At 39.2% G+C, this 21,122-nt stretch overlaps 2 protein-coding genes across 3 annotated transcripts in view; both read right to left on the bottom strand.

Annotated features, from left to right (window-relative positions):
* The window catches only part of LOC114145113 (ras and Rab interactor 2), a 36,829-nt gene extending 35,307 nt beyond the window's left edge, over positions 1-1,522 (bottom strand). For both annotated transcript variants that reach the window (XM_028018507.1, XM_028018509.1), the window contains exon 1: positions 1,370-1,522. The gene's annotated coding sequence lies outside the window, so the exon portion shown is untranslated. The remainder of the gene's footprint in view (positions 1-1,369) is intronic.
* A 960-nt stretch (positions 1,523-2,482) lies between these two features.
* LOC114145116 (sodium/potassium/calcium exchanger 3) overlaps positions 2,483-21,122 on the bottom strand; it is a 37,690-nt gene continuing 19,050 nt past the window's right edge. The window contains exons 3-17 of the mRNA XM_028018511.1: positions 20,037-20,113; positions 16,135-16,209; positions 14,656-14,740; positions 13,872-13,975; positions 10,860-10,934; positions 10,598-10,623; positions 10,468-10,521; positions 10,257-10,390; positions 9,106-9,266; positions 8,767-9,025; positions 8,354-8,520; positions 6,983-7,097; positions 6,728-6,840; positions 6,550-6,615; positions 2,483-5,504 (exon numbers count right to left, since the gene is read on the bottom strand). Coding sequence (XP_027874312.1) covers positions 5,352-5,504; positions 6,550-6,615; positions 6,728-6,840; positions 6,983-7,097; positions 8,354-8,520; positions 8,767-9,025; positions 9,106-9,266; positions 10,257-10,390; positions 10,468-10,521; positions 10,598-10,623; positions 10,860-10,934; positions 13,872-13,975; positions 14,656-14,740; positions 16,135-16,209; positions 20,037-20,113 — 1,664 coding nt within the window. The 3' untranslated portion in view covers positions 2,483-5,351. The remainder of the gene's footprint in view (positions 5,505-6,549; positions 6,616-6,727; positions 6,841-6,982; positions 7,098-8,353; positions 8,521-8,766; positions 9,026-9,105; positions 9,267-10,256; positions 10,391-10,467; positions 10,522-10,597; positions 10,624-10,859; positions 10,935-13,871; positions 13,976-14,655; positions 14,741-16,134; positions 16,210-20,036; positions 20,114-21,122) is intronic.

Raw genomic sequence — 21,122 nt, 5'->3', positions numbered from 1 at the left:
CATCGCAGGATGGAACTGCAGCTCTCTGAGCCAAATGTTGTTTTTCTCTTTAGCTAATCTCTTCAGCAGATTCCATAGAGGCTTAAAATGAGCAAATCGAGGAAGTTTAGAGTCTAATAAATGTGCAGAGAGCGGCAGAGGATGACAGGTAGTCAGGTACAGACATGTTTCTGCAGGAAAACATCTCTCAGTGTCAGCAGGAATGAGGTCGGAATGGGAAAAATCCAGGAGAGCTTGGAATCTGGCTCATTGAAAGGTCAAACATGTGAAAGCAACGACAAGAGGAGAGCCTGGCTTTGATTAGAGGGACTTTTTTTACTGCTATATTAAACAAAAAAGCAACACGATAGAGAAATTACTTAGAAGTTAGACTCAATTCAATACAATTCAGTTTATATTGTTTCAGTTATCTTTGGCGTTCGTCTTTCCTCTTTTCTATAAAGGGGATAATACTGGAGTTGCCATGTACTCCAAATATTAAAACACAAATTTATAACAGTACTAATTCTAATTTCTTTGTAAAAATCGTAAGTCTGGATGATGCTAAAAGGTTTGTCCAGATTAAACCTTTTCTTCGTAGACATTTTGGCCATTTTAGCAATTTTGAAAATGTACCTTCAGTATCTCTACCCTTGTTGGAGCCTTAATGTCTGTAAGCTCCAAACATCATTAAAATATTGAAAACCAGTCACTGTGTGAGAGTAATATGGCTGTTTTAGATCTAATCCACACGGAAGCATTTGTGTTTGGAAATCCAGATTTTTATCTTGTTCAAAAGGAAACGTGGACTAATTGTCTGTTTTGCACAATTATGACTAGAAGTTCTTTGTTTTTTTGTTTCTGGGATGTTGTAAGAGTCCAGAGGAGGAGTGAAGGTACAAGAGAGTCCAAAGAAAACAAAAGTTTAGTTTTAAAGCACAAAACTGACCTAATGCTTCATAGCTCTGTGGAGGGGCAGAGTGAAGAACTGAAAAACTCTGGGATGTTTTGAGTTCTGAGTCTTGTTCCCCAGAATTTCTGAAACCTTTTATAAAAAGATTAGCTTTGAATTTTTACTGCTTTTTTGCAAATTTCTTCGATAAACTCTTTTCAGGGGAAAGTTAATTGGAAGGTAAAAGGCTATTTTAAACTTTTATACCAACTTTTAAACCTTTGCAGTTGTATTTGCTTCACCAGGAAGCCAAACCCTGCGTGTTAGAGAGATATTGGAGAAAATAGTAACTTTTTTATGTTGAACTTTAAAGTGTTGCGATCAAGTTCAGTGACCTGCCTGATGGACCAGTAAACACTCAGCTCATCTGACTCGCTCCAGGCTGGAAATGAGCCGTTCTGCTCAGACTAAAGCAGGAAAACTGCAGTTTCCACTCACCTGAAACTTCTCTGAGTTCCTGTTGTTCTTCTGCGCTGCTGTGCGGGATGAAAACCATCAGGTCCGCCTCTGGTCAAAACACCGACAGTCCCATGGTTTACAGACAAACACAAAGGCAAGCCGAGGGTCAGAGAGGAGGAGGAGACAGAGAACAGGCGCGTATGTCGCCCCCTGCTGGCTGAATGCAGAGACTGCGCTTTCTCTTTTACTTTTCATGTCCAACATCTAGAAGCTGAAAAAAGACCCAATCAATAAATTGCATTATAGAAAAATCAATTGATTTAAGAAACTTTACCAGTAAGTGAAACAATTACGCACAGAGGGATGTTTGACAAACTTTATTTCTGTTAATTATGATGATTTTCCACTTACAGCTAATAAAAACATTTAAAATCATAATATTACATCACATGGATAAAAAAACAATTTAATACAGAAATGTAGCCTGAGTGAAATGTTTGATTAATACCTGCTTAGGGCTGTCCGTTTTCAAAAGGTGTCCAACAAATGAGTTTCACTGGAACACATTTAATTTATGGATAATGTCTGTTGGTATAATATCATTTTGCATCAACCTGATAGTTGAATAACCAAATTAAGAACAATAAATATCTTTGTTTATGAGCTCATATATCCGCTTATTCAGTAATCTGGCAGTAAAAATAGTTTTGAATTGAAAATGTTTATTTTGTCAAAATATCTTTTTTGAATTTTGATATATATATATATATATATATATATATAAAGTAGTATGTTGAATTGATTGACCAGTAAAAGCATTGCTTTAAATCAACTTGGGATGTTACTATAAAGAAGTTTATGATTTTTTAGATTCTGAATATAATGTTTTACTTACTTCTTTCTTTCGCTATAATGCAGGAACGTTTCCTGAACCTTAACTCATCGATCCGTCTTCTGCTCCATTCTGCCATCACAATAATCCTGGATGGAGACGAACTCTGACTCAGAGGGAACAATCATTATTCTACTCTGACAATATGTAGATACTTTTATCCATTTTCTGCTTAGCAACAGGATGTCTGAGAAGGTAAAAAAAAAGCCCAACAACAAGGAGAAAGAAGAAGAAATCAAGCAGTAAGTCAAACTGGACACTTCTAGCTTATGCAAGTCAGTTTATTGCGAGAACATTTTCTTCTCCTTCTGGTTCTTCCCAGAGGTCAACAAAAATTGATCTTTTACAAACTATCCAAAAGACTTTTGACAAAAATAATAAACAGATCTAACTGCTGCAGATCTATGTTCTAAAGAAATCTGTTTCCAGATTTTAAAGTAGCAACTTCCCCCTGATATGTACAGCATAACCCAAGCAGTCAGCGCCTACCTGGTGTTAGAAACGCGTTAAAATCACACAAAGTAACTTTAATAGTTATAGAGGCATGCAAAAAAGCATCTGTCTCTGTGTTGGAAAATAAAACCAATCCAGCTGCTTTAGTGGATGTGTAAAGATGCTCAGCGGCGCCCTCTGGTGGGAACTGGGGGAGCAGCTGCACATCCATCAGATGCTTCAGGTATGAATCTCATAAAAATAAATAGCAACAAATACTTTCATATTTAGTTTAAACACATGCAGAAACAGAAGTAATACTGTAAAAAGGATCTTTAATTTTTTTCTAAACAGTATTCATCATGTAATCATTCTAGATATTTGGCGATTTATCTGAGTTTCTCTAGGGTGGAATAATTATACGTCAAAAAACTGCAGTGATTTTTGAAGACAACATAGATAAATGCACAAATGCACTCTGACTCAAATATATGCATACATTCACCTAGATCTGCAGGTCTTTTAATTTGAAAATAACCAGGTTGAATAACTGCTGAATGGCGGCATCTGGTTCTTTCTTTGGCAGCAGAAAAGTTTAACACAATAATATCCAAAACAGTGAGAGTGAAATGACATTAGAGAAAACTGTAGATTTAGTTGGGAAAGTTGTTACTCAGCCTTTTTTCTCAGATTCAAATAACTACTGTAGTTTTTAAATTATTTTTTTAGTTTCCTGTTTGCCTCAAATACTTTGTCAATATTCTGCTAACGACAAAAAAGGACACAATTTTCCAATTGCTGTGTTTTCATTGAATAAGAAAAGCAAATAAAATCACATGTGAATAACTGCAATAAGTCATTAAACAACATAAATATGACCCAAACGCCATGATCCTCCAACTACTTCCTGTCGTGTTCATGGTTTGCGTCAATGGAAACATCCGGTTGTTGATCATGTGACTCGTGATGTGAAAAGTTGTTTCCACTGCAGTTTAGCGAAATAAACCAATTTTGATACGGCGAAAAAGCAGCTCGTCCTAATGTCCAAACATTATTTTAAACAAAAAACAAGAGCTTCTTTTAAATTGGTGTGTTTCCATTAAGCAAATTAGTTTATTTTCAAAATGTGCAATTATATGGTCAATAGAAATGCAGGTAATGATCTTCTCAGCTCCCCTCACTATCCTCTGCAGGGCTTTCTTGATGCTTTATTGCATTACGAGATACAGAAAATCACATATTTTCAGCCAAAGTTATGCAGATATTTGATTAAATATTAATGGTGAAAATCTACAATATATTCAAATTACTGCAGGTTTTGCTTTTCAAAAATAATTGCAGTTGAATGTTCTCTCATTATTCCACCCCGAGAAAAAGAGAAGAGAAGCAAAACAAAGTTCAAATAAATAAGAAAAACCCTAAAACCCTAAAGTTGATATAACATTAATGCATCTTAACTCCTGCCTCTAGCATTAAAGTCTGAAATATAAGAGACGGCAAAGGAATAACACGCTGTAAAAGCTCAAACGCTGGCATGCCGTCACTTCCTGTTCTCCTCAAACCAATCTTTTACGGCCACAGTTCATCACTAATTTAACGCGAGGAGGAGGAGGATGCTCCGCGAAGTCTCATGTGTTTGAACTAAACTGTACAAAACTTATAAATTATAAAGATCTGTAAAAACAACATCAGTAGTTAGATTAAATGTTAGGTGTGGCGCATCGCAGAGTTCACCATGCGCCTCGGAGAGCACTGACTACTGTTCAGACATGATCTTTGAATAAGTTAATTCATAAATAAATCATGATGATGTCTTCCCAGAAGCAGTGGCATCCACACACACACACACACACACACACACACACACAAACGGTCAATCTATGACCTTTACCCTAAAAATACTTTTTGGTTTTAAACAACAACTAAAAGATTAACAGGAGGTCTACAGGCAGCAGATACACACTTCCAGAAAACCACAGACCGCTCTTACAGAAATAGATTTCTCTAGGTTAAAGTGACAGTGCTGGAGTAGGTCCCTTTCATTCGTCGGTTTGGTAAAACCACATCTACTTGGATATGGAAGAAAACGGCCTAAATATTAAAAGTGTTAAATGTGTAGATTCTCTGTGAGAGCGAAGCGACCGCTGTGGCGAACAGCATGCAACGGAGGACAAGTTGAAGCAACACCAAATATCACTTAACTGCTTCCTCGGGTCCTTCAGTTGTGCAGAAAAGACTCAATTTCAACAGCTAAAATAAGTTCCTATATAATCCTCAAATATATACAGAGAAATCTCTATTCCACTTTAAAATACCTTAATTTTGTGCTTAAACCCAAACTTGTAAAAATGCTAAAAATCGCTGATTCCTCTCTTACATAACAGGAGCTGCTCGCCTAACTGTCGCCATGAAGCTGTTCAGTTCAGCCGAAACTGGTTGGTTCACGACTGGCAACAACCTCCGCCGCCGGGGCGCCATCTTTGGCCATCCAATCCGGTTCCAGAAGCGAACCCAAACCTTCCGCGTCTTCCTCAAGACGTTTCAAACGAAGCTGTGGTTTCCTAAACAAAGAAAAGGTCGGACTCGATTCCGAGGCGCCGACAAACCGGAAGCCAGGTTGAGTTTCTCTCCCTCCGCAAGCCAGCGCACGATGACGAGGAGGAGGATGAGGAGGAAGAGGCAGAGGGGCGGCGGGGGTCAGTGGATGTCTCTGCACATGGGGAGGTTGACGAAGATGAAGACGTTGAACTCGATGAGGACGGAGAAGCAGAGGAAGATGGCGTACATGACGAGGCAGGCCAGGCCCAGCCGCCAGTCCAGAGTCCATTTGTTCAGATGGACGCCGAGGACCTGCAGGACGGAGGGACGCAAGAACTTCAACTCAACCATTCCTGTAAAAACACCCGCGATCTGGAGAAACAGTGTCTGAATGAGGTGAATAAATACAAACAGCTGTCAGTTTATGTCTCTCCTGGATTCTTGCTAATGTTTAACCACATTTTCCCATATTAGATTGGAGAAACTGCAGGAGCTGAAAACTGTTTTATTCCAGCCACAAAGCAAACTTTCTATCTTCCTCCAGAATGTAGTTTTTCTAACGTCTCGCTCTGTGGTAAGACCATCTTAATAATTATTCTAACCATTCCCTTTGTGCTCCCGTTGTTTCCTCCTGACAGGAAGTACTCCAGGCTCACCGTTCCTGTTTTTCTGAGTTTCCGTCCTGGAGGAGTTGCTGGAGCTTTTAATGTGTCCAGTTTTCTCTCTTCTCTGAGTGGATCCACTGATGGAGAATTTAGGTATCAACTTTGTTTACTCGGAGTTTTATTCTTTCTCATAGAAAGATCTCCTGGCCCAGTGTTTCTGTGTTTAGCTTTTCTCTGGTTGGAGCTGCAGATGGAGGATTTAAAGAAGGCTGACATGTTTTAATGAAAAAAAACTGTTTGACATTTTTTATACATTTTTCTGAACTTTTCTCAGCCTGTCAAGAAGCACGTTTGGGTTTTGAGTTTGTTCTTGCGACTTCTCAGTGATCTGATTCTATTAGTCTCTGAGTTGTGTGTGTGTGTGTGTTTTAAGCAATCAAAACAACTGATTCTGTTGTGTTTAGAAATATGTCAAGGGAATTTTGAGATATCTGCTTTTCCCTGTCCTTTTCGCTGCCCGATAAACTCACAGTTATGAATTATGAAAAAAAAATGCGTGGATGTGTTGACATCGATTTTTCCACCATAACCTGGGACTATTATATATTCTTTTTGACATTCATGTTGGAGGTTGTAATTCAGCTAAAGCCTGGAGAGAGAAAATAATATTTTGCAAAAACTGTAACCTAGTTGGTAAAAAAAGAAGACTGCTCCCCTGAAATAATGCATAAAAATGAAAAACATAGACTTACTGTAAAGAACACTGAGGCGAGTAAAATTCCTACAGAGAAAATGAGTCCTCTGCTGTTCAGAAGGACCTGAGGGGACACATGTTACACAAAATGGTTTGAATGAGCTTGAATGTTAAAGAAAACTCCTCCTGATCTGTTCTGATCCGATCCAGTGTGATTCTGGGTCACAAATACTCACATTAGAGCCGTAGTCAATGCAGAGCGTCTGCAGCGCCCAGGGAAGCCCCAGACCCACCAGGATGTCGAACACGTTGCTGCCGATGGAGTTGGAGATGGCCATGTCTCCCAAACCTGAGACATTCAGTTTCACTTTTATTCACATCCCAGAGGGAAACTGGTATGCAGCAGGCAGGCATCAAAATACAGAAACAGGCACCATAGCAACAGCCTGGGGCTGGCTGATGAGCAGCACGGTCCCCTCAGGTGTTTGTACCTTGGCGGGCCACGATCACGCTGGCCATGCAGTCAGGGACGCTGGTGCCGGCCGCCAGGAAGGTGATTCCCATGATGACATCGGGAATGCCGAGAGTGAAGCCGATCACAGTCACCTGGAAGCAGAAACACACAGAGAACATCTCAGAGTTCGGATCTGGAAATCAGGACATCCACAGGGTTTCTCTGCTCCCTTCTGTTGACGGTCTGCAGGGGTTCAGGTACGCCGAGATGAATTTAGCTTTTTTGTTTTTATTTTGAGAATAAAGTTTTAATAAAACAAGATAAAATAGTAATTATGGGAGAATAAAGTTGTAACAAAATGAGAATAAAGTTGGAATAACACACAAATAAAGTCAAAGTAATATGAGAATAAAGTAATAATATTTCCAGTATAAAGATCTTGTAACTTTATCAAAGCTTTGCTCTCATTAAAAAAATGATTTTCTCATAATCTTTCATCTTTTTTCTGGTAATATTGTACCTTTATTCTACTAATATTATTACATTATTCCTGTAATTTATATGCAAATCTCTTATTCTGTCCCTAATCCTCTGTCATACCGTGTTCTGCAGGTTTAATAATTTCCTAAATAAATGCTTCATCAGAACTTCCTGACAGACTTTCTTTACTTGTCCTGTGTTATAATCCTGGCTGGATATTTTCTTCAATTCCCTTCTTGGCAGAATCAGCAGAGTTCATTTTTTGGCAGGGCTTTGGCTGTTAAGTTTACCCACAAACCTCAGAAAGGTTGAGCTCAGTGTTTTGGCAAAGCCGTGCTGAAGCCCAATTTGTCCATTTGAAAACCAGTTCTGATGTATGTTTGGGATCATTTTCTAGCTGGGCCAGATTACATCCAATTTTCAATCCTCTAAACCACATTTTATGGCCTTGTATTAAAAGAATATTGGTTAAGATGTTCAGGAACAACCCAATAACCAAGCCTGCAATACACTGGAAACTTGTGGAGTGCCAGTTCCAACAGCCAGTTTCCCATTACCATGGACTGGGAGGGCACCAACCAAGGAAGAAACCACTGCTTCAAAACAAACAACTTCAAACTTGACTGAAATTCACAGTTTCCCACCTGGACGAGCCGAATGTCTTCTGAAAAAAAGTTTCATGTTTCGATGAGAGAACGATTGAGAGATATGAATCATGTTTGAGATTTTCAGACCAAGAAAACTGCATCGACTCTGAAGAACGGTGGCAGAAACATCATCAAATTAACGTCCAGATGGTTGAAACTCTGACACAACATCCCAGGGAAGGATGACCTTAACTGACCTCAACTCAGTGAAACATGCTGAGATTACACCAGGCAAGCAGCCGATCCGTGTGTTTAACGCTGCTCTGCGTGGATTAACTCACCATCCAGACCATGATGTAGGAGAGGCCAGCGATCCAGATGGTGGCGGTGAAGAAAGAGACCATGAACCATCGCTCCCAGCGCCGCTTGGCACAGTTTGGGATGGTGAAGAAGAGCAGCAGCGACAGCGGCCACATCAGCAGCCACTTGAGTTTGTTACAGACGCCCCCTGGAGAATTACACAGTTAGGGTTAGTGGAAGAAAGACCTATTGACCTGACAGTCATGTTTTTGGTGTGGGGTAGGAAGCCGGTGTACCCAGAGAGGACCCACACATGCACAGGAAATGAAAACTACATGCAGAAAGACCGCATGTAAAGTTGTGATTTATCTTTACTGTTATTCTGCGGCAGTGGTTGTGTTAAGAAAGGGTCTTGAATGCCAACTATGAGTGTCATTTGGGTGCAGCTTGGTACCTGGGACTTTAAATGGCACCAGCGGCCCTTCGTTGTCCTCTTCTCCCTCTCCTTCCTCGTCGTTCTCGTTGTTTTCGTTGTCCTCGTTTTCCGTCTCGTTGCCTGACTCCAGCCGCTGCAGCTTCCCGTTGAAGCCCTGCTCAGCTCCGCCCATCCCGTTCTCTAGGCCCCGCCTCCCCAGACCTCGGGTGGCGGAGTCCGAGTCGCCGTTGGTGATGCAGTTAACCCGAGTCTCCGTGGTGTTGATCAGCCTCTGTCTCTGGAACGTCAACACAGATGATAATATACGACTCCTGCCCAGATCCTCCCTTATTTTAGTTTAGCTGCAGTCTTTCTTACCTCGTTGATGAGCATGCGGGACGCCATGGTGAGGCGAGTCCTGGGGGAGAAATGACTGGTGATCATGATCCTCATGCCAGCCTCAGAGAAGGTCAGCTGGTGGGGGTAGGCGGAGAGCAGCTCGTCCACCATCAGCACCGACGGCGGACAGTGGAAGTTAGCTGCAAAGAAGCACAAACAGTCTAACTGCTGAATTTATGAAAACTACCCTAAAAATAATCCCTCCAGCAGATTATGACTGGTTTTTATAACATGTAGCACAAAATTGGTGAGTAAAGCTGGTCCTGATTTATAGAGCTTATAAACATGGCACTTATTTCAAGTTAGTTTACTGTATGGAGAGAAATTTATTCCTATATGTTTGCAAGCAAAGAACATGTTTTTAAATAAAAATAAGAAAAGGCATTTAAAAAAGAAACTTTAAAAAACTTAACCAAAAAAAATAAAAATAAACATTTGGAGAGAACGATATTTGCAGCAGTAAACATTCTATGTTTGCTGGTTTCAAATAATGTTTTCAAAACGTTTTGAGATTGAGTTTAACAAATTGTTTTTACGTTTCACACTTTTTGTTTCACACTTTTTGAGGAGGGATGCATTTAGCAACAGCATTTTTATTGGTTTCCAGAATGCAATTTGTTCCACTAGCTCTCAATTAAAAAAAAAAAAAAAAAAAATCTGAAATAAATTCTAAAAAATTGTTTTAATTTTGCATTTGATAAAATAAAATCAATCTGAAAAATAATAATGAAAATAACATTTAAAAATAATTTAAATAATCTTTAAAAATATTAAGAAAAATAAAATCTGAAAAGAAGATTAAAAATAAAATCTTAAAATTATTTATAGTCAGTAAAAATAGTGAAATGCATACATGTACATTCAACTATTGCAAACCCATTGTAAGATACTTTCACAACAAACTTTCTTTTTCAAAATGCTTTTTTTTTTTCAAATTTCAATTTTTGAAATGTGTTGTTTATTTGCAACAATATTGCAGTAAATTTCTCTGGGTAAGATACTATTTAACGCACATAAAGCACAACATGAACACAGATTAATATTTACTATACATGGCATGATAAAAGTTTAGAAATCCTCAGAAGACTTAGGTTGTAGACAGAAAAGCGTCTGCAGATCAGCTCTGGTACCTTTCTTCAGCAGAACTGCCGTTGCGTCGTACGAGACGTTGTCCTCCAGATCCGTACTTCCTGTCAGCCCGTTCGCCAGGTTCCCAGAACCTTTCTTCCTCCGGCTGAAGTACCGATGAGCCTTTCCGTTGAACCTGAAACACGACACGCGTTCCGATATTTACCATAAAAAGTCAGTTGACGGAGCTGCTGCAGTTTTAATGACACTCACTTCATGATGAGGATGTAGACGGCATACATGAGGATCAGAACAAGAGATTCCCACCTGCAAACATGATAGTTAGACATTTACAAACCGTCCGTCAGTGTAATTTTGGTTGCAGAGTGAATATGATACGCACCAGCACACCTTCTCATCATAGATGAACTAAGCAGGGGAGACAAAGGGACAACAATGTGGCATTTTAGAGACAAGTCAAAGTATTTGTTTATAGTGTATCTATTGATTCCTTTATTATCCAGCTGTGAAAACATCAAACTTGCTTCAGATTACAGAATCCCAGTAATCCCAGTTTCAGAAATGAAACGGTCTAGAGGTTCTGCTGCTATGTTTCCAGATTAACCAGGTTTATGTCTACAAGAATCCACAGAAAAAGATCTTACCACAATCAGCGCTATGATGGAAAATGTGTAATAGATGGAATCTCTGAGCAGAGCCCAGTGAGACAGCTTCACAGCCTGCAGGACGGAAACAGAAACCACAGCGACGAGAAGGTTTGAAACATCTTACAGAGAAATCCTGGGTTCAGTCACAATCTGGGGATTTTAATCACATTAAAACGTTTCACTGTTTTACATTTTTAACAAGTTTAAGCCAACTTTAAATGACAAAATAGAGATATTTATTGTAAATTAAAATGTTTATTGAAATTTTGAGTATGATATGTTTTTCTCATAAGTTTCAGGAAGCCCTTCTATCTGGTTACTATGACCCATCCTGAGGTTAAATTGTTACTGCAGTGTGAAAGCAGGCGTGTAATGGACGGTGCTGAAGGATCACCAGCTCACCTGATGGGACTCTGCATCAGGGTTTGTAGAGAAAATATGTTTGGTATGAAATCTAAGCACCTGGACGGCTTCTTCAAAACCCTCCTGCAAAGTTTGGGTTTGTTCTGGGTGTTGTCTGTTTAATGTTCAGTAGCTGTTGCTTATATTTATAATTCTGATTTTTAAAACGGCTGTGTCAATAAAACAGCACCGGGTGAGAGTTAGAATGCTGCAACAAAGTGAAGGATTCACAGTTTGTGGATTTAAACGTAGTGCTGCAGAAACTCTTCTACTTTCTCACATCCTGTCTGTTTATAAAGCAGTTCATGGACAGATTTGTGAAAAAAGAAAGAATTGACTAGCAAATTGTTTTATCACAATATGGTTCAGGCCAAAAAATTTGTTTTAGAACTTAGAGGGAAAAATGGGGGTCATATTTTCACTCGCTTATTCATTCATTTATAAATGTCACAGTTATAAACGTCTGTGCTGCCACTAAAACGGCTCGTTGTTTGATTTAAGCTGAAATGTTGGACATGTTCTGAGCTAGCTAAGAATGGAGCTGGTTTACTAAACATTGAGCTTTCTAACTTAAAATTTGGTTTGAAACAGTGACATTTAGAAATGAATAAACAACATGGCGAAAATATGACTGAAAAATGAACAACTACCTTTATGTTCTCTGATGAAAGATTAAATAACCCAAATTATTGCTGTTCATTTTTCCAGTAACTTTACAAATGGAACCTCAAAACTCCCTCCTGTAATCATCCTAAATTGTCCAACTGTGTCTCTTTGGCTGTGCTTCCATTGACCACATAATTGTGCAAATTGGAATTACAAAAATAAATTTGCTCAGAGGAAACTCGCCAATTTTGAAAAAAAAGCCATGTTTTCCAATAAAATGTTTGGGTTTGAATGAGGAGTTTTTTTTTTGGCTGCATCACTAATAGTAAGAGGAGGATGATGACACTGCATATTTTTAATGACTTATCGCGTGAACAAATGTATTCACATGTGATTTTAATTGTGCTTCTTATTTAATGGAAACACCACAATTGAGAAATTGTGTTTTTTCAACATTAGTGAAATATTGACAGCTTTTTCAGTAATGGAAAAGCTGCTTGTGTCTTTCTTTGTCTGCCCCTCTGTGGGGTTTTCTTGTGCCAGTTTGTCTCCAGCGGTTCAGCCTTCATCCTGGCTCTGGTGATTTTCACCCAGCTGAATTTACTCCTTTCTGTTGGTTCTTGGATTTGATTCCTTTGTTCCTGCGCCTGATGACATATTGGAGATTTACGTTGAACCCCGAAAGCACCACCACTGTAAAAGCCACCCGCTCTGAATCATCGGAGTGCCGGTGAGTTTGTTGACCTTTTGCAGCCCAACAGGACAGAGGACCAAACAATGAAGAGGATAAATCTTCCACACAAAGCTTAGTGAATCAGAGAAGGGGAAAAACGTCACATTTTGAACCTTCCACTCCCAGCTGGGAAATCACAGGTCGAGGAAGAACAATAATAATAGTAAATCTTCAATGTGCTTCCATTGCATTTTGTTGCACAGCAGAGAAACTGAAAACATGCGAGGAGAGCGGACAGCAGGGAAGAACCTGGATCTGAACTGAACCATCCCAGCTCCATTAGACGGTCATTATCTCAGCACAGTTACATAATATGCAATAAGTTGCATCACTGCTTGCAGTTCAGACATACTTTTAAGAGCAGAGAGCTTATCCTTGAGCTCAACTCATTTCCGTATCAGTGGCGCGTCAGATGGCATCAGAGAGAAGCTGCTCCGGGCAAACTTCTCATGCAAGGAAGGTAGTCGTGCTAAAAAATGATAAAATCTCCTACAATATCACATGTTTATACATCAGGACTTCAAAAATATTAACATGATCCCCATTATGTGGAAGCTGAGATGATCAAAAGCAAGCAGCTTTACGGTGTCCGTATTAAAATGATCAGAGTTGTGCTGAAACACAGCAGCAAAGTGGAACAAATCCCGTCTTATGGAAACTGAAGGACCTCGTAGCCGAGCGTCAGGAATCTTTAACAGCAGACGATTTGTTGGTTTGATTGCCAGGAGCAAACGAGTGTTTGAACACAATGGCAGGAACATATCGGCCTTAGAGGAGTAACTCTAACTGCTTATCAATCAGCCAAAGAGCTCATTTTTCAATCTTCCCAGAAATCTCATCAAATCAGTTGCTCCAGTTTTTCACAAATCACAGAAATTCACACAAAATCAACAGAATCCTGCATATTTTCGCACAAATGCATCATTTTCCACAGAACTGGTCAAAAACATTGAGTTTGAATGTATCAATATACTTTACTTCTGTTCTTCTTTTGTTTGCTGTGCTTGTATTAGAAATGTACTTTGTTTGTACATAACTTTGTTTATTCTTTTATTACACTAAAGTCAAACCAAATCACCTGTAGGTGGCAGTATTTCTTACTTCTACTGTACTGGGGCCACCGACTTTGATTTCAAGCTATAGCTCTTCAAAAGGTCACATTTACAATCATCCAAAGGCACATAAGCAACATATAAACACACGACCTTTGATTGAATCTGTCTTAACTTCTCTTATCTAACGCCACCAGGTCGGCTGTGAGGTCCTACCTGGCCAGCGAAGAAGCCACACACGCCGATGATGCAGAGGATGTTGAAGACGGCGGAGCCCACGATGGTGCCGACCCCGACGTCTCCTTTGGTGATGAACACGCCTGAGGAGGCAGAAACATAAACGACTCCAGCAGGATTCATGGAGAAGCACAGCTGGTCAACGTTTGTACATTGAGATTTTTTTCCCAATTCAGAAAAAACACGTCCCACCAGGATAAAAAGAACCCAAAATATGTTAACATTTTTTAGTCTAGAAAATCATTTCTGCAGGCTGCAGAGTGGGGCAGTTGGTAGAACTGATGCTTTGCAGCAAGAAGGTCCTGGGTTCGATTCCCGGCCTGATGTCTTTCTGCATGGAGTTTGCATGTTCTCCCTGTGCATGTTGGGTTCTTTCTGGGTACTCTTGGTGGTTTAATCATTTAAATGTGGTGAAAGGTATGAGCATGAAAAGATGCTATTAACTTGACGAGAGCTTTGTGGATTAGACTCTCCTGTTTTAGGGACACAAAGTTCAGACAATCTTTTAATGAATGAAGCTGGGAGCGATGAGTGGGACAAAAGATTTCCAGAACTATTTTCCATAAACATCCAAAAACACATAAGAACTTGTCTCTTTGAACATGAGGTCAGGGACTCTTAGCTCTCTGTCGTTTCTAAGTCAGACACATTAGACGTCATCAGTGAATCTCGTTACGTAAGACGAGGTTAATGTGGAGTTAAAGCCAGAAAACGCTGCAGAGTGTGTGGCGGTCCATGGAGGTTTGGACCTCCCTGATGTTACCGATTATAGAGGTGAAGAGCTCTGGAGCAGAGCTGCCAGCCGCCATGAAGGTCGCTCCCGCCACGTCTTCGCTCAGATGGAGGCGCTGAGGGAAAGCAGGACAAAAGGCAGCATTTAGGAAAAAACAGCTGCAACTTCAACTCTTCTGATGAAATCTAACTGGAGCTCAGTCCTGCGGAAACGTGCAGCAGTACGGGGTTTTATGAGTCTGACACTGGAGAAAACCAGGTGGTGAAATGTTAGGATTTCTGCTCTCATGACTGCAACGACCCAACCCAAACTCTCCTGATGCCAGCTAACCCTCCTCGGCCAGGTGGAGGCCCAGAAACACGAAACCAGGAGGTCAGCCACATCCAGTTTTTAAAAATAATATTAACCTCATTCCCTGAACACAGATTTCACCATGTGGTCTCTGACTGCTGCACAAAGGAGCTTTACTGCCGATCTTTCTCCCAGATCCATCAATGCTCCAAAAACTCAATAAAAATTCAAACACACGGTTGAATTTACATGTTTATTTGAACGGTTTTTACTCATTTCACATATTTCTGCCCATATCTGCACATCTCTGCAGTTTTATTGCCACTTATGGAATTAGTCTGCAGGTTTTTTTAAATACCCAAACAAACTTGCACATTTTGAACATTGTTTCTAAAATTCCTCCCAGTTGCACATTCTTTTCAGTTCCGTTCAATTCAAAAATACTTTATTAATCTCAAAGGGAAATAAGATTTATTGTAGATGGTGATGTCTGTGGGCAGAAAGGATCTCCTGTAGCAGTCTGTGTTACAGTGAATTTAAAGAAGACTGACTGAAGACATTCTGTTTATGACAGTCTCATGAAGGGGATTATGGGTTTGGTACATTATTTCTAATAAATGCACAGTTTCTGCATTGAAACTTGGCCCTTACTGTAGAATAGTTTTATTTTTTATTCTGTTTTTTTGTTTGCATATCTGTGTTGAAGCTACTGGCTTTGATTTCTTTACAGTCACTTTGCTGCTGTTGCAAAAAAAAAAAATCTGCATTGTGTGAAAATAGAAGGAATTTCTATTCTGTTTCTAACCTCTTCTATTACAAATTTGATATTTAGTGTGGAAACATTTTTCACCTTTTATGGGAACGAAAACCCAAAATCATACAAAGTGAAAATCAAAAGAAAAAGGAGATAAATGTGTTTGATCTTCTGGTCTCATGTTTTTAATATTCAAAGAGACCCAGCTGATCAAAAATCTGTCCCTCCTATCCGTCTGTCCCTGAAGTTATAAAGGTCTTTCACAGCTCCAGCTGTGTTTTTACTCATTTCTAGAAATCTGTTGAAAACCTGAAAAATGATTTCTCAAGGTTGCCTTAAATCTAAATTCTACATTTCTAATTTAGATTCAGAATCTAAATTCCTTTAGATTTAAGGAAGAAAAATCCTGAGTTTTTCAGTTTTTTTAATAAGTGACAAACTTACAAAGTGTTGCTGCTTCATACCTCACAGATCTTCTCCATGGAAGGGACGAAGTAGTCATCGCAGACCAGCGCCAGAGCGCAGAACATGTAGACGGTCTGCGAGGAGAGATAAATATTACAGGAAGAAGCGAAGCGTGAGAAGCATGTGAGATGTGATTCATCCACGTGAAGCCGGGTGAGAACTCCTGATGAAGACGAGCTCCATAACAGTCTGTCTGAGGAAACCTCTGAATCAGCTGATGCTTTATAATGGTCATATTTACCATATTCAGAAACTTTTGCTCTGCGTTTTAGAAGAAGAAACTGAATGTTTCAGTGGAGAAAAACATCTGGATTCCTACTGTTACTGTTTCAGTGAGACTGATGAGTCACTGATCTGATTTCATAGTTAAGAGAAGTTCATCGTTCATGGATCAATAAAACTGAATGAGCAACATAACTACAACCCCACACAGTTTAAATAAGGAACTCAGCTCTGAGTTTAATGCCCTGCTGGGCAGTGAGAGCCCAGCAGGGGGAGCTATTTATAGACATGATCCTGATTCCCCAAAAAACTGTCAAGAAGCAAAGCAGCAAGAGCTCCGAGACGCCCATATAAGGAAATGACACGAGACTTTATTTATGTCCATCCATCCATCCATCCATCCATCCATCCGTCCGTCCGTCCATCCTGGACACACTGATAAATGTCACACAATGAGGAAGTACAAATCCTGGGGAATGTTCTAGAGAGACAGGAAATGTGAACAACAGAGGAATCTAAATTTTTACACACATGGCAGTAAGAAGCTTTCACAGGCTGTTCACAGGAGGACTGGCAACATGAGGGAGCGTTGCTAACTGTGTTTAGCTGTGAGTCACGTTAGTGAGAAATGAAGAGTCATCAGGTTTGAAAACACAGCTGAACCTCTCAGCACCTGAGTGAGATGTGTGTGAGAGTCAAGCATGTGGGAAAGGAGTAAGGATGTTGCAGCATCCAGGGAAATGGACGTTCAGGTTTATCCTGAGCAACAAGCAAATCTTTAACACCAGCCTGTGATCCTCAGATCAAAGACTTCATGACCAGTCAGAGTCTGACCGTAGTTTGGAGCTTTTGAAGATTTATTTAAATCTTTCTGCTGCTTTTGTGTTTTTTTCTCTAATATTTGGTCAAATGTCCCTTTAAGAAGTATTTTTAATCAGATTTAAGAAAAATTGGTACTCGTCATACAATAGTAGAAATAATAAGCATATGCAAATAGAATGATTCAAATCATTTCTTAAATAATAAAATAAACATCCCATTAACAAACACTTGATCATTTGTAGCAAAGCAGCTAAAAAATACCTCTAACATCAACATGTGAAAAGCTCAGGCCTTTCTGCTGGACTTCACATCGACAGAGTGCAGGGATGATCTGTTGATCATTTTTTCAATTAGCCAATTTAATAATTGGAAAGCAAAAGGCACTCAATAGGAGATTTTTCCTTTACACAATTTGAATCTAAAACCGAGGAGTTTTCAGTAAAATGTAATTATAATTTCATTTTAAATGCGAAATGTTTGTAATATTTTGTAAAGCTTCCGCTTCTGAGAATGTTGTTGTTTCATCAAATTGGCCTTTTTATGTACACAAGTTAATGATTCATCAATTAGAGAATTACTTGATTATTTCAATAACCAATTAATGATGATTAATCTGATTATTAGATTCTATCCTAATTCCATTCATTTCCAGCAATGCATCAGTTTCACTAGACTTAACCAAGCCCTCAGGATGATACCACCACCTCCATGCCTGACAGTTGGTTCTTCTCTCTGAAGCCTCTTGTCTGTTTGGCCAAATGTCTCAGAAGCTTCTCTTCAGAGGGCATTCAGCTGGTCTATCTAGGCTGAAAATGTCAGCTGAGTTTAAAGGTGGAGCTTCAGGAGAAAGGATTAACTTCTCCAAAGGTTTCCAGTTTATCAGCATTTCCTGAGTTTTTCCTGAACATCCTCAGCAGTTTCCTTTCACCAGTTTGGGTCAGATGGTAGAAGCTCGGACACTAGTCATACCACGATGAATGGCTGCACAGTGAAAACAGCTGAAGGAAACTTTAATGCTCTGAATTTCAGCCGCGAAGAAGGGAGAACTTCACATTTCAGAGATTATCTGTTCTTTTTTTGTAATTCTAGAAACAAATGGATAAACGTCTTTATTAAAATCTCTTAATAGCAGCTTTAGAAAAATGGAAGCATCTGGATTCAATCCAGTGTTTGAGTCAAAATCCCTAACAAAGACCATATGCTGCAGCAAATGCTACGTTATTCAGGCCACATGAGCTGCGCAGCGATGTGGCATCTGTTCACATTTATGTTATTTTCCATGGCTTTAAATGCCTGCTTGTTTCCATCTTCATCCACTAAATTAGCAGGGATGCAAGCATTCCAGGTGCCGTTTGGTTTTCACTGGAGACAAGCAGCTGCAGGTGGAGAGAAACCCACCAAACACACATCCTGCTTCTGATTGGTCAGAAAGCCGGATTGTTTTTTTATTTTAAGGATCTCGAGTTTAACAGGCAGAGGATTTGCACGGCTACTGTGTGATTAACAGTAATAAAGTGACTCAGTAGGTGCAAGAAGAGCTGCCAACATGGTTTGCAAACTGGAAAAACACGCTGCCAGTAAAAAAAAGACCTTATCATAAAAAGGATCCAAATGAAGTTTAAAACCCATCAACCCTAAAAGGAGAAGATAAAACAACAACAAAAAAGAAAGGGCCAAGAGTTAAACCTTGAGGAGACTCCACAGGAAAGAGGAGCTTTAAATGCATCTCAAGTTTTCTGCATAAACACAGAAACTTCTGCCTTACAGGTATAAACCAGTCTTACTCTTCACGTTCTGCTGACTCCTAATCTTAATATCTGAACCGGCAGAAATTAGGCATAACCCAGAATATGAATATTTAGATCACCTGTCAACTCAAAAAAAGCAACAGAGTGAAGATGAAGGTCCAAACTGATAACAGATCAAGCTCTAAAAACGAGGAATAAATAAAGGTTAATAAATAAAAATATGTTACAGATTAGCAGTAAATCACTTTAAACCGAGTTTTAAAAAAAACACACTGGAATTACAAAGAAAGGACTGAAGGTTTTATGGGGCCTTGAGGCTGTTCAGGCAGTGGAATCTGGGAAAGGGGGCGGAGCTTAACGAACGACTTTAAAAATAAATAATCAGAAATAATTTAACAAACCGAGATCAAACACAAAGAAAACACTTGTAGCATCAAATTGTAACTACAGTAACACAACACTCAAAGAACGGAAAATAATGTTTGCAGTTTTACTAAATAAGCTGTAAAATGTATGTTTTGTGGTTAAATTAAAGAAACAGTGTTGTTTTTCTGTTCTCTGGGTTTTAGAGCAAAAATTAAAATAAAATCTTAAAGTAAAATCTATTCTACAAAACACCTCAACCTGTTAAGATGCTTAGCAGTTAAGACTTTGCTTTTAGTATATAAACTGTTTTTCATGACTATTTTCTATTTATGTTCACTTAAGTTTTGATTTCTTTTCTCCTAATGAAAAAAAAACTCACTGAATGGAAAACAAAATAGCATTTCTTATTACATTGGTCTCTGAATGAGACCAAACAAAACAAACTGCTAAACGTTTGCGTTTATTGACAGAAACGGCTTAGTTCATTAATTAATGCCTGCATTTCATATTTCCAGACTTATTAATTAACTCAGTGAAAAGATGTCTGAGAGAATCTTACAGCCTTATTCTTCCATTGATGCCATTTCATCAGGAATCCTCCAGACTTTTACTGCTTTTTCATCAGACATCCACTAATTATTCAGGAATCTTACTATACTATAAAAAACAGCTTGTTTGAGCCTTTATGCTAGTTTTGAGAAGACAAGATGTTTGTTAGCTCATGCTAATGAAACTGGACTTACACAGAGCACATGCAGAGCCACAGCTCCTTCAGTTCTCTCCTTGTTTGTGAAGAAGTCGGTTGGAAACTCGTGTAGAGCTGGAAGAGATAGAAACCTGCAGTTAGAACAGAAAACGTTTCCCTGTTGGAAACAGGCTTATTCTTAACGTTTCTCTCCAGAGGAACATGTTTCTGTGTGAAAGAATAATACAGGAAGGAACAACAGAAATCCTGGGAGAAATTAGGAGGATTTTATTTTATAATAAAAAAAAAATAAAGTTATTTGGCTGCAAAAACAAATGTTTGGAACAGGTGAAGATTTTTAATCCTGTTAAATCTGGATTGGAAAATCAGATCATTCCTCAGACTGTATGAGTCCAAATCTGAGGTTTGATATTGAAATGTGGAAAAAAAGGAAGGAAGGAAGAAAGAAGGAATTAAAGAAGGTAAGAAGGAAAGAAGGAAGGAAGGAAAGTTGGAAAGAAGGAAAGGAAAGATAGATAAAAAGAAGGAAGGAAGGAAAAATATCTATTTGTTCAATTTTAGAAGCAGGCATTTTTACTTTTGAATAATATTTCAGTCAAACATTAAATTTTTGTTCAACACAAAAACAAATGAATAAAAAACTGGCAGGTTCGTCCCCCTCTCTGTTTTCACATAATGGTATGATCCCACATCCTCACATGTGATTGGCCACAAAGCTGTCATGCTACCAATCAAAACAAGGCAGGGCGGAGCCACTGAGAGGGAGAGCTGAGCAGCAAAATGGAGAAAAATGTCCGCGTTCTCTCTCCGTCCTGTTGGCTGTGGCTCGCTGTGCTGATGTGTTCGTAGCCCCTCCCTCGGCGCTGAGCGAGGAGCCGAAACATCTGTGACAGACCCAGCACTAGAAGGAAGGAAGGATGGATGGATGTTTCCATACATTTTAGTTTCTTCTTTCTTACTTGCGTTGATCTGGAAAATAATCTAACTGCAAACATTCCAGTGTTTTACAGGCTGTGAAGGAACACCAGGTTCTTTCTGGAACATTAAAAGCCCATAAGGTGAACGTAATCAACCTTTGATGAGACTGAAAGAAGAAATCTGTTTGTGTGTAGAGAGCTTTTTT

The sequence above is a fragment of the Xiphophorus couchianus genome, chromosome 5 (genome assembly GCF_001444195.1).
Source record: "Xiphophorus couchianus chromosome 5, X_couchianus-1.0, whole genome shotgun sequence".
Lineage (NCBI taxonomy): Eukaryota > Metazoa > Chordata > Actinopteri > Cyprinodontiformes > Poeciliidae > Xiphophorus > Xiphophorus couchianus.
Note: the sequence above shows the minus strand (reverse complement) of the source record. Positions and strands in the feature narration are given on the sequence as shown.